The sequence below is a fragment of the Grampus griseus genome, assembly GCF_964374135.1.
Source record: "Grampus griseus genome assembly, chromosome: 6".
In the NCBI taxonomy this organism is placed as follows: domain Eukaryota; kingdom Metazoa; phylum Chordata; class Mammalia; order Artiodactyla; family Delphinidae; genus Grampus; species Grampus griseus.
Genome location: NC_139000.1, coordinates 89,588,531 through 89,601,434, shown reverse-complemented (window position 1 = coordinate 89,601,434; position 12,904 = coordinate 89,588,531). Strand labels below are relative to the sequence as shown.

Here is a 12,904-nt window from a genome sequence, read left to right as displayed (position 1 = left end):
TACTTGTTATGATTTCAGTTTTCTTTAATTTACCAAGGCTTGATGTGTGATCCAAGATATGGTCTATCCTGGAGAATGTTCCATGAGCACTTGAGAAGAAATTGTATTCTGTTGTTTTTGAACGGAATGTCCTATAAATATCAGTGAAGTCCCTCTTGTTTAGTGTGTCATTTAAAGCTTGTGTTTCCTTTTTTATTTTCACTTTGGGTGACCTGTCCGTTGGTGAAAGTGGGGTGTTTAAGTCCTCTACTATTATTGTGTTACTGTCAATTTCCCTGGTAGTTCCATTTTTCACTTTCTGAGGACCCTCCATACTGTTTTCAGTAGTGGCTGCATAAATTTAAATTGCCACCAACAGTGCACAAGTATTCTTATTTCTCCACATCCTCACCAACACCTGTTGTTTCTTGCATTTTTGATAATAACTGTTCTAAGAAGTGTGAGGTTATGTCTTTTTATTGTTTTGATTTGTATTTCCCTGATGATTAGTGATGCTGAGCACCTTTTCATATACCTCATGGCCTTCTGTATGTCTTCTTTGGAAAAATGTCTGTTGAAATCCTTTGCTCATTTTAGATTGTATGTGGATTTTTGCTATTCAGTTGTATGAGTTCCTTATACATTTTGGATATTGACTCCTTAGGGGATAAATAAGTTGCATATATTTTCTTACATTCCATAGGTTTCCTTTTCACTTTGTTGATGGTTTCCTTTGCTGTCTAGAAGCTTTTTAATTTGATGTACTTCTACTTGTTGTTTATTTTTGCTTTTCTGGCCTAACATTTCGTGGCAAATCCAAAAAATTATTGACAGGACCAATGTCAAGGAGCTCACTGCTTATGTTTTCTTCTAGGATTTTTATAGTTTCAGGTCTTTAATCCATTTTAAGTTAACTTTTGTGTATGGTGTAAGATAGTGGTTCCTTCTTCCTTTTTCTTCTGGCTGTACAGTTTTCCCAACCCATTTATTGAAGAAACTGTCCTTTCCCCATTGTGTATTCTTGGCTTCTTTGTCATAAATTAATTGACCATATATGAATGGGTTTATTTCTGGGCTTTTTTTTCTCTTCTGTTGATCTATGTGTCTGTTTTATGCCAATACTATATTGCTTTCGTTACTATAGCTTTGTAATCTAGTTTGAAATCAAGACTTTTGATGCCTCCAGGATTGTTCTTTCTCAAGAATTCTTTAGCTATTCCAGGTCTTTTGTGGTTCCATACAAACAGTAGGATTTTTTCCTATTTCTGTGAAAAATGCTATTGGAATTTTGTTAGAAATTGTATTGAATCTGGTGATTGCATTGGGTAGTATGGACATTTAAACAATATTCTTCTTATCCATGAGTATGGAATATCTTTTCAAATATTAGTATTTTGTCAGTTTCTTTTTTCAGTGTCTTATAATTTTCAGTGTATAGGTCTTTTACCTCCTTTGTTAAATTTATTCCTAGGTATTTAATTCTTTTTGATGCAGTTATATATGGGATTGGTTTCTTATTTTCTTTTTCTGATAGTTTGTTATTAGTGTATAGCAACACAACAGATTTTTGTATTGGTTTTGTATCCTGCAACTTTACTAGTTTGTTTCCTAGTTTTAACAGTTTTACGGTAGAGTCTTTGGGGTTTTCTCTAAATAATATCATGTCATCTGCAAATACTTAGTGTTACTTCTTCCTTTCTGATTTGAGTGCCTTTTATTTCTTTTTCTTGTCTACCTGTTCTGGCTAGGACTGCCATTACTATGTTGAATAAGTGTGGTGAAAGTGAGCATCCTTTGTCTTGTTCCTGAACTCAGAGGAAAAACTTTCTGCTTTTCACTGTTCAGTATGTTAGCTGTGGACTTGTCATGTGGCCTTTATTATTTTGAGGTAAATTTCCTCTATACCCACTTTGTTAAGAATTTTGATCATAAATGGATGTTGAATTTTGTCAGACATTTTTCTGCATCTATTGAGATGATCACATGGTTTTTATCCTTCATTCTGTTAATGGGGTGTATCAGACTGATTTGCAGATTTGAACCATTCTTGCATTCCTGGACTAAATCCCAGTTGTTCCTGGTGTATGTTGCTTAACGTATTGCTGAATTAGCTTTGTTAATGGTTTGTTGAGGACTTATGTTTATGTTCATCAGGGATATTGGCCTTATAATTTTCTTTTCTTGTAGTGTTCATGTCTGAGTTTGGTATCAGGGTAAAGGCCTCATAAAATGATTTTGTAAGTTTTCCCTCTCTTCTGTTTTTTGGAAGAGTTTGAGAAGGATTGGTTTGCTTCTTTAAATATTTGGTAGAATTCACTAGTGAAGCCATCTGGTCCTGGACTTTTATTTGTAGGTAGGATTTTAAACACTAATTCAATTTCCTTATTATTAATTGTCTGCTCAGTTTTTCTGTTTCTTCATGATTCAGTCTTGTTCTATGTTTCTAGAAGTTTTTCTGTTTTATCTGGATTGTCCAGTTTGTTGGCATATAATTTTTCATACTTTGTTATGACGTGAGTGGTTTCGTTTGTGTTTCTGTGGTGTCAGTTGTAATGTCTCTTCTTTCATTTTGATTTTATTTGTGTCTTCTCTCTCTCTCTCTCTCTCTTTTTGATTATTCTAGCTAAAGTTTTGTCTATTTTTTTACTTTTTGACTAACCAGCTCTTGGTTTCCTTGATCTTTTCTATCACCTTTTTAGGCTGTATTTCATTCTTTTCCTTCTCTGATCTTTGATATTTCCCTCTACTAACTTTGGGCTTCATTTGTTTTTTATTTGAGATATTTTGTTACTGCTTTTTATTGCTATGAACTTCCCTCTGAGAATGACTTTTGCTACAGCCCACAGTTTGGTGTGTTTTATTTCTGTTTTCATTTGTCTCATGGTACTTTTTTACTTCTCTTTTGATTTTTCTTTTGACTCATTCAGTCATTCGGTAGGATGTTGTTTAATCTCCATATATTTGTGAATTTTCTAGTTTTCTTGTAATTTATTTCTAATATAATATCATTGTGGTTGGAAAAGATGCTTGATATAATTTCAGTCTTCTTAAATTTATTAAGACTCGTTTTGTGGCTTGACATATGGCTTATCCTGGAGAATGTTCCTTGTGTGCTTGGGAAGAATGTGTAGTCTTTCTTTTGAGTGGAATATTCTGTATATGTCTGTTAAGTTCTTAAGGTCTAAATGTGTCATTTAAGACCAATGTTTCTTTATTGATTTTCTCTTTGGATGATCTACATGTCGATGTAAGTGGTGTGCTAAAATCCCCTACTATTGTATTGCTGTCTATTTCTGTCTTTAAGGTCTGTTAATATTGTTTTATATATTTAGGTGCTCCTATATTGGGTGCATAAATATTTACCACTGTGTCCTCTTGTTGGATTAACTCCTTTATGATTATATAATGACCACCTTTGTCTCTTATTACAACTTTGTCTTAAAGCCTTTTTTTTTCTGATGTAAATATGCTACTTTAGCTTCCTTTTAGTTTCCATTTGGATGGAATATCTTTTTCCATCCCTTCACTTTCAGTGTGTATGTCCTTACATCTGAAGTGAGTATCTTGTAAGCAGCATGATGGGTCTTTTGTTGGTTTTTAAATCTAGTCAGCCACTCTGTGCTTTTTGATTGAAGAATTTAGTCCATTTGTATTTAAAGTAATTTATGATAGGTGTGTGCTTATTGCCATTTTATTTTCTGGAAGTTTTGTAATTCCATTGCTCCTTTCTTCATCTCTAGCTCTCTCCTTTTGTGATTCGGTGATTTTCTATAGTGGTATGCTTAGATTCCTTTTTATCTTTTTTGTGTCTACTGTAGCTTTTTGCTCTGTGGGTACCATGAGGGTTACATAAAACATGTTTATAACGTCTGTTTTAAGTTGACAATAACTTAAGTTCTAACACATTCTAAATCTCTGCATTTTTACTCCCTCCCCCAACGTTTTATGTTTTTGATGTCACAATTTAGGTCTTCTTATATTGTGTATACCATAACAAATTGTTGTATTTATCGTTGTTTTTACTACTTTTGTTTTTCAACCTTCATATTAGCTTTTAGGTGATTAACCTACCACCATTGCACCATTAGATTATTCTGAATTCTTCTATATATTCACCTTTACCAGTGAGAACTACACTTTCTTGTTTCCTGCTTCTACATATTGACCTTTTGTGTCAGAGAAGTTCTTTTAACATTTCTTGTAGGGCCTATCTGGTGGTGATGAACTCCTTTAGCTTTTGGTTGTCTGGAAGACTATCTTTGCTTTAATTCTGAAGGACCACTCTGCCAGTAGGGTATTATTGGTTGGCAGTTTTTATCTGTCAGCCTTTGGATATATCATGCCACTTCCTTCTGGCCTGCAGAGTTTCTGCTGAAAACTCTGATAGTCTTTTGGGGTTCCCTGGTACATAACAAGTTGTTTTTCCCTTGCTGCTTTTAAGATTCTCTCTTTGTCTTTAACTTTTGATATTTTAATTTTAATGTGTCTGATGTGGGTCTCTTTAGGTTCCTCTTATTTGGTACTCTCTATGCTTCCTAGATCTGATGTCTGTTTCTTTTCCCAGGTTAGGAAAGTTTCCTGCAATTATTTCTTCAAATAAGTTTTCTGCCCCTTTCTCTCCTCTCCTTCAAGGACCCCTATAATTTGAAAGCTGGTCCATTTGTTGTTGCCCCATAAGTCTTTTAAGCTATTTTAGCTTTTTTTCTTTTTCATTCTTTTTCCTTTTTGCTGTTCTGATTGGATAACTTACATTGCCATAATTTCAAGTTCACTGATCCTTTTTACTGCTTCATCTAGTCTGATGTTGAACCCCTCTATTGAATTTTTCAGTTCAGTTATTGTAGTCTTCAGGTCTATGACCCCTACCTGGTATTTTCTTATAGTTTCTCTCTCTTTGTTGAAATTCTCATTTTGTTTATCCATTGTTCTCCTGAGCTCTGTGAACATCTTTATGATCATTATTTTGAACTTCTTATAAGGTAAATCACTTACCTCCATTTGATTAAGGTATTTTCTTGAGGCTTTATCTTGTCCTTTCATTTGGAACATATTCCTGTGTTTCTTCATTTCTTTGACTCTCTGTGTTTGTTTCTATGTATTAGATAAAACAGCCCTCTCTTGCAGTCTTGGAAGAGTGACCTCGTGTAGTAGATGAACTTTATTGTTCAACTCTGTCTTGGTTTTCTCTCAAACCTTGGTGTTGTCCAAGCAGCCTATTTATTCTTAGCTGCTCCCAGTAGTTGAGGGTACCTCAAGACTTGTCAGTGTCGCAAAAGGGAGGTTCTCAGTCAGCAGGTAGATTCAGGCTGATTGGCAAGAAGAAGCTCAGGGAGGAGCTTTTTTTTTTTTTTTTTTGGCAGTACGTGGGCCTCTCACTGTTGTGGCCTCTCCCGTTGCGGAGCACAGGCTCCGGACGCGCAGGCTCAGCAGCCATGGCTCACGGGCCCAGCCGCTCCGCGGCATGTGGGATCCTCCCGGACCGGGGCACAAACCCATGTCCCCTGCATCGGCAGGCGGACTCTCAACCACTGCGCCACCAGGGAAGCCCCCAGGGAGGAGCTTTTAAAGTACACAAATATACCTCGAGGGAAGACTGCTCCCTCTGCCCTGAGCCCTGGTAATAGCCAGGTAAGAAGTGTTTCTTTGTTTGTTACTTTTCTTTCGAAATCGTGAACATAAGCCCTGCTGGCCACCAGAGCCAGGCTATAAAGGGATGTGTCCTCTGGACAGCATTCACAACAGTTGGGGTGCACAAGCCCCTGTCTTGGAGACACTGATGACTTGGGGCCTGGTCAGATGGAAAACATGAAGGGTAGCATCCTCTGGCCTCCTCAGTCTCTGCAGAGGATTGTAATTGGGCCCTGAATGTGTGTTTAATGATAAGCCTGCCACTCAGGTTCCAGTTCTGAAGACAAGCTTATTTGTCTCTTTCACAGTAAGATTAGGCCTGCATTTTAGTCTGCTATATCTCCACTGTGCCCTGGGGCCATTAGTCATTTAAGAACTATTTCTCCTTTTGTTACAGTGCTACGGGACCCACAATAAGTTCTGCTGTAAGTTCTGTTGACTGCCAGAGCCCAGTGAATAAGAGGTGTCCAACTGGGCAGCAGCCACAAAAATCAGGGTTCCAAAGAGTGCACAAACTCCTTTCCAGGAGATACTGGTGATATGGAGTAAGACAGAGAGAGTACAAAGATGATGCTCTGGCCTCTTTCTTTGGAGGTATTTAAGTAGGCTCTTGTATGATGTTAAATTAGAAGTCTTCAGGCCAAAGCTTTAAGGTAAGGAAGTAGGCCTCTTAAACAGAAACACTGGTTGCTTTTTTGTTGGCTGCCTCTGTGCTGGGTTCCGGGGTAGGTGAGTCTGCATGCATGAGCCCTTTAAGAACTGTTTCTTGGTTCCCTATAGTGGGGGTCCCCAACCCCTGGGCCACGGACCACTACCGGTCTGTGGCCTGTTAGGAACCGGGCTGCACAGCAGGAGGTGAGTGGCGGCAGAGTGAGTGAAGCTTCATCTGTATTTACAGCTGCTCCCCACAGGTCACATTACCGCCTGAGCTGTACCTCGTATGAGCATTATGGTAAGTTGTATAATTATTTCATTACATATTACAATGTAATAATAATAGAAATAAAGTGCACAATAAATGTAATGTGCTTGAATCCTCCCGAAACCATGCCTGCCCCGGTCTGTGAAAAAATTGTCTTCCATGAAACTGGTCTCTGGTGCCAAAAAGGTTGGAGACTGCAGCCCTTTAGCCTTGTGAATCTCATGGACCCAAGGCTTGTTGGCTTTCAAAGCTAGATATTTTAGGGGCTTATTTTAGGGCCTCTCAGGTGCTGGTCTTAAAATTTGGGGTGCCAGCTGTGCTGTTCACACCTTTCACTCCTCAGGGAGCAGGTCGGGGTTGTTAGTCCCTCTTGATTGTGGGTTGCCGTGCAACAGGTGGCTTTTATGTGGATTGTGTCTCAGCCTCTACTATCCATTTCAACATAGGCTTTTTCTCATTTGCCTGATGTGTAGGAGCTGCTCAGCTAGTTTTTGGGTTTCTTTCAGAGAAAATTGTTTCATATGTACGTGTAGATTTGGTGTGACTATGGGAGGAGGGTGAATTCATCATCCTCTTATGTAGCCACTTTGAACGTAGAACTATTTCTCCCTTCAACTGTCTCAGTTTTTGCTTTGAAATATAGTCAGCTCTGTATCTGCAGGTTTCACATCCACAGGTTCTGCATCCATGGATTTTGGTATTTGTGGTGAGTCAAGGAACCAATACCCTACAGATACTGAAGGAAAACTGTATTTTGATATCTGTCATTAGGTTTGTAAATGTTTATAATTTTTATGTCTTGCTGTATTGAACCTTTCATTAATATATATATATATTTTTCTTTGTCTCTTATAACCTCTTTTGACTTAAACTCTATTTTGTTTGATATTAGTATCCCCAGCCCTGCTCTCTTTCGGTTCCTTTTTGCATGGAGTATCGTTTTCCATCCTTTCACTTTTAGTCTTTGTATCTGAAGTGATTCTCTTATAGACAGCATATGGTTGAAGCCTGTGGTTTTATCAGTTCTTCCAAACTCAGTCTTTTGTTTGGAGGATTTAACCCCTTTACATTTAAATAAGTACTTATAAGGAGAGATTTATTTCTGTCATTTTGCTCTTTGTTTTTCTTGTGTGTGCCCTTAAGCTCTTTTGTCCCTCATTTCCTGCATTTCTGTCTTTTGAGAAGTGCTTAAATTTCTTTCTCATTTGCTTTGATAAACATTCTTTAGCTGTTTTCTTTGTGGTTATCAGAGGGATTATAAATAATATGCTAAAGTTACAACTCTCTTAATTTGAATTTATACACACCTCATTTCAGTAACATACAAAAATTCTGCCTGCTTACAGCTCCATCCCCACTGTTTTTGTTTTTTTATGTCACAGAATTACATCTTAATACTTTTGTACCCCTGAACATAAACTAATAATTCTTTTAAATGCATTCACTCTTAAATTTTATAGAAAACATGGAGTTACAGATGAAAGTTATAGTACCTTCAGACTAATAATTTTTTAAAATGTTAAATCATGTAGGAAAAGAAGTTCAGTTACAAGCCATTGTTACCATACTAGTAGATTTTATATGCCCATATACTAATTTTATTGAGATCTTTATTTCTCCACATGGCTTCATGTTATTGTCTAGTGTACTTTTATTTTACTTTACAGGACTGCCTTGAGCATTTCTTGGAGGTCATGTCTAGTGGTAACAAACTTCCTCAGCTTTTGTTTATTTGAAAATGTGTTGATTTCTTCCTCACTTTTTTTTAAAAAAATATTTATTTATTTGGCTGCACCGGGTCTTAGTTGCGGAGCACAGGATCTTTAGTTGCAGCATGTGAACTCTTATTTGCAGCACGTGGGATCTAGTTCCCTGACCAGGAATCAAACCCAGGCCCCCTGCATTGGGAGCTCGGAGTCTTAGCACCAGGGAAGTCCCACTTCCTCACTTTTGAAAGAAAATTTTGCCAGAAGGATTGTTGGTTGATGGTTTTCTTCGTTTAGCACTTTGAATGTATTGGCCCGCTGTTTTCTGGCCTCCAAAACTTCTGATGAGAAATTTGCTCTTATATTATTGAGGATCCATTATATGTGATGATTTGCTTTTCTCTTGCTGCTTTCAAAATCTCTCTTTACCCTTGGTTTTTGAAAATTTGATTATGTCTCATTGTGACCCTCTTTGAGTTCATCTTATTTAGAATTAGTTGAGCTTTTTGAATGTTAGCCTTCATGTCTCTCATCAAGTTTGGGACACTTTTTACCATTATTTCTTTTTTTTTTTTTTTTTAATTTTTGGCTGCATTGAGTCTTCGTTGCTGCATGCAGGCTTTCTCTAGTTGTGGCGAGCGGGAGCTACTCTTTGTTGCAGTGCACGGGCTTCTTATTGCAGTGGCTTCTCTTGTTGCGGAGCACGGGCTCTAGGTGCGCAGGCTTCAGTAGTTGTGCCATGCGGGCTCAGTATTTGTGGCTCGCAGGCTCAGTAGTTGTGGCACGTGGGCTTAGTTGCTCTGCAGCATGTAGGATCCTCCCGGACCAGGGCTCGAACCTGTGTCCCCTGCATTGCCAGGTGGATTCTTAACCACTGCGCCCCCCCCAGGGCAGCCCTTTACCATTATTTCTTCAAATAGTCTTTCTTCCCCTTTTCCTCTTGCTTTTCCTACTGGTACTCCCACAATGCATACACTGGTCCTTGTGGTTGTGTCCCACTCGTCCCTTAGGCTCTGTTTGCTTTTCTTCAGTGTTTTTTCCTTCTGTTCCTCAGTCTCCGTTTCTAGTGTCTTATCTTCAAGTTCACTGATTCATTATTCTGTCTGCTCAAATCTGCCTTTGAATTCCTCTGGTGAATTTTTCATTTTAGTTATTGTACTTTTCAGGTCCAGAATTTTTTTTGGTTTTCTGTCTTTATACTGATGTTTCCATTTTGTTCACAAATCGTCTTCTTAACTTTCTCTACATCTTCCTTTATTTCTTTGAGCATCTTTAAGACTTCTGTTTTAAAGTCTTTGTCTGATATCTCTGCCATTAAGTCTTTTTCAGGGACAGATTCTTTTGAATATTTTTTTTCTTTGAATGGGCCATGCTTTTCTGTTTTTTGTATGCCTTGTGATATTTTGTTGAACACTGGACATTTTAATTTAATAATGTGGTAACTCTGGAAATCAGATTTCTCTCCCCTCTTCCCCAGTGTTTGCACTTTTTTGTTATTGTTTTAGGTTGTTTTGTTGTTGTTGTTGTTGTAGGCTGTCTGTGTGCTGAGGGTCAGCCTGAAGTGTAAACTTAATGTCTAATTATGTCTTTTCTGAGCTTTTACTTGGGTATGTGCAATCATTTTCTAATTTTCCCCACATATTTAGTTTGATTTTTCATGTCCTAGTCTTTAATGTCTGACTCCTGAAAAAGAAAAGACAAAAATGATGGTGGGAAACAAAAAGCAACAGCTCTTTAAATATTCTTAATGCTACCTCAGCCAGAGGGTAGGGGCTTGCAGCAGTGACTACCCTCCTCTTTGTCTGCTTCTCTGTGATCAGCAGCCGCAATCAGCAACTGGAGCACAGATACTCAATATTTGGGGGACAGAGTCCTTTTTGCCCACTCTTGCTCCCCTAAGCTGTGTGCAGGTGGCTCCAAGAACGTGTGCACAGCTGCTTGCCATGTTGTTGGAGGGGGCGTGGGTAGCTACTACTGTGCTAAGAGCTGAAATTGCCCACGATTTACTGTAACGTACGTTTAAGGCTTCTCCATGAAGTTGCAAGCCTTCAGCAGTCTCCAGAGTTCCAAAAAAGTTATATCAGACAGATTCCGCCACTGCAATTGCTTCCTAGTTGGGGAGATAGGTTCCTGGTGCTTCCTACTCCGCCATCTTCATAGAATCCTAGATCATTGAGTTTTAAACTCAAGTCTTGTGTAGATTTGCTTTTAAAGAAAAAAATCTTCTTGTGAACATCTAATTTTGGGCAAAAAAAAAATGCTACTAAGACAAATTTGCAAATAATAAATAAAACTACAAAACCATAAAACCCATATCCCCAATTCATTCAGAATAGCATCATTAATTGTAATGGACCAGTGATGTTTTGCTCAAAGTAAATTACTGCTATGAATGAGAATATACAGGTTATCTTTTTATTTTGTGGTAATATATACATAACATAAAACTTACCATTTTAACCCTTTTAAAGTATATAGTTTAGTTCACATTGTTGTGCAACCATCACATCATTATCCATCTCTAAAATGATTTCATTGTCCCACAGAGAAACTTTGTACCCAGTAAACAATAACTCCCCATTTTTCCATTTCTCAGCCACAAGTTCTTTCTTGAGTTCTGCATATCTGTCCTTTAGTGTGATTACTTAGTTCTCTTATCAGTTTGCTCTGTTGGAAATACCTTGAAATTTTCATCCGTAGTTTGCTCTGTCATTGTTTAGTATTCACTTGGAAGGAACTCATTTATACAAAGATTATCTCTGTTCTTTTGTTCATTAGCTTTATCTATTTAATTTTCAAAAAGCAAATACAAAAGAGCATGTTGTAGTCTCTCAGATGACATAGAATATACTTATAGTGATATTTTAAATTAGCATTAAAACAAAGTTTAAAAAATTTCTACAGGCTTTATACAAGTTTTGAAATATGAGTGTGAAGATACAGTTAGGTTATTCTTTATAGACATGGTATATGGTCATAAGAACATAGGCTAATGTAGTGGAATTAGAAAAGGAGGGATAGCTATGTGGGGGGGCAGAAAAGATGACCTCAGATCCAGATGTGAGAGGAGTAATAGAGCAAGGGTGACCCTCAAGAAATGGAACCTGCTATAGCAGGGGACAGATTTTATCATTAACAAGAGTAGGGAAATTTGAAGGAAAAACTAATTTGAAGAAGAAAACATTTGATGCTTTATCAAGTTAAATCTACCTTGCAGGAAGAAGAGATGATTAAAGGTGTGTTTTAGGAGTTACTGGCATAAAAGAGCTGAGATTAATCACCAGATATTCTTCTGGAATGAGAGAATGCATATTCAGAAGAGCAGAGGCAAGAGTGTTAGGGTTTTCTTCTAACACGGGAGACAAAAAGCAGGGACAGTGGAAGACCCAAGATATAAAATGAGAATCAGGATAATCATGCCCCAGAAGGAAAGGAAAGCATGTTTAAGATACTGGAAGTCAGCAGTGTAGAATGTGGCTGATAGCATGATGGCAATAAAGGATTACAAAAAATAAAATATCATTTAATGCGATTATTTGCTGAAATTTTACTTTTTTCAAGGAAAACAGAGCTATGTTTTCAGTGCAGAATATCTGATTACAGTGTTGTTTAGAGATTATGCTATTCGTTATTTGTTTGGAATTTTTACCTCTATACTCTTCAATTTCGCAAGAATCTCTTTCTGAGTATAAAATGCTTTGTGATACTTCACTTGTTTTAGAAGTTGAAGCTAGATGATTTATTTTGTCTTTAGGTTCATCATATCTTTTAAAATAGTTTGAGTCATCTTGGGATATCAGACATTTAGGTTGGAACACTTTAAATATTCCAGCCTAAACAGACATTTTAATTTTACAAAGTACTCCTGTTATAATTTATTTTATATCTGTTTCTAATATGTAGGAAAATGGTATTATAACTTGGTTAGGTTTGTTTTATATTGAGATTAATGATTGCAGTGTTAGTAGCCACATTGGTTTTAAGAAAAATCTTACTGGCTTTAAGAAAAATCTTACTAGTTTTAATGGGAAGAGAGTAAGAAGGATAAAATGGGAATGGTTTGAAGAAATTTATAAATACTAGTTGAAACACTTATTAGTGGTTTCTTAATTGAAGTAATTATTTGTGGTATTTGCTTTTTAGAAAATCATTTCGAGAAACATACCAAGCAGATTCTGAAGGATGGGAATTGTCAAAAGATCTGAGAAGTCATCTTGGACATTTAGAATCAGAAATTCAGTTTCTAAGTACGCTTACTGGCATCAGTATAAGACATTACTCCAAGAAGACAGAGGACCTAACGAGCACTGAGATGACAGAAAAGAGTAAGCATTAGTTTCTTTCTTTCTTTTTTTTTTTTTTTTGGCTGCACTGTGTGGCATCTTAGTTTCCCGACCAGGGATTGAATCTGGGCCCACGGCAGTGTAAGTGCTGAGTCTTAACCATTACGCATCCAGGGAATTTCCAGAGTAAGCATTCATTTTAATCTAGAAGTGGTACTGAAGTTTACCTTATTATACATAGGAAATTGGTTGCCTTATCACTGAATTAAAATTCTGCAAGATAATGATTTGAATGTGTGGTTGTGGTAAACTTGTTTTGTCAAGTGTCTATTCAATATCACAGTGTGTGTAATACTCTTAAAAGCTGCCTGAGGTAGATATTAAAG

At 37.1% G+C, this 12,904-nt stretch overlaps 1 protein-coding gene across 2 annotated transcripts in view; it reads left to right on the top strand.

Moving 5' to 3' along the window:
* The window catches only part of CENPP (centromere protein P), a gene marked incomplete at its 5' end in the record, with an annotated part of 225,545 nt that overhangs the window by 5,540 nt on the left and 207,101 nt on the right, over positions 1-12,904 (top strand). For both annotated transcript variants that reach the window (XM_082655946.1, XM_082655945.1), the window contains one exon: positions 12,379-12,560. In XM_082655946.1, the coding sequence (XP_082512072.1) occupies positions 12,548-12,560 (13 nt within the window). The remainder of the gene's footprint in view (positions 1-12,378; positions 12,561-12,904) is intronic.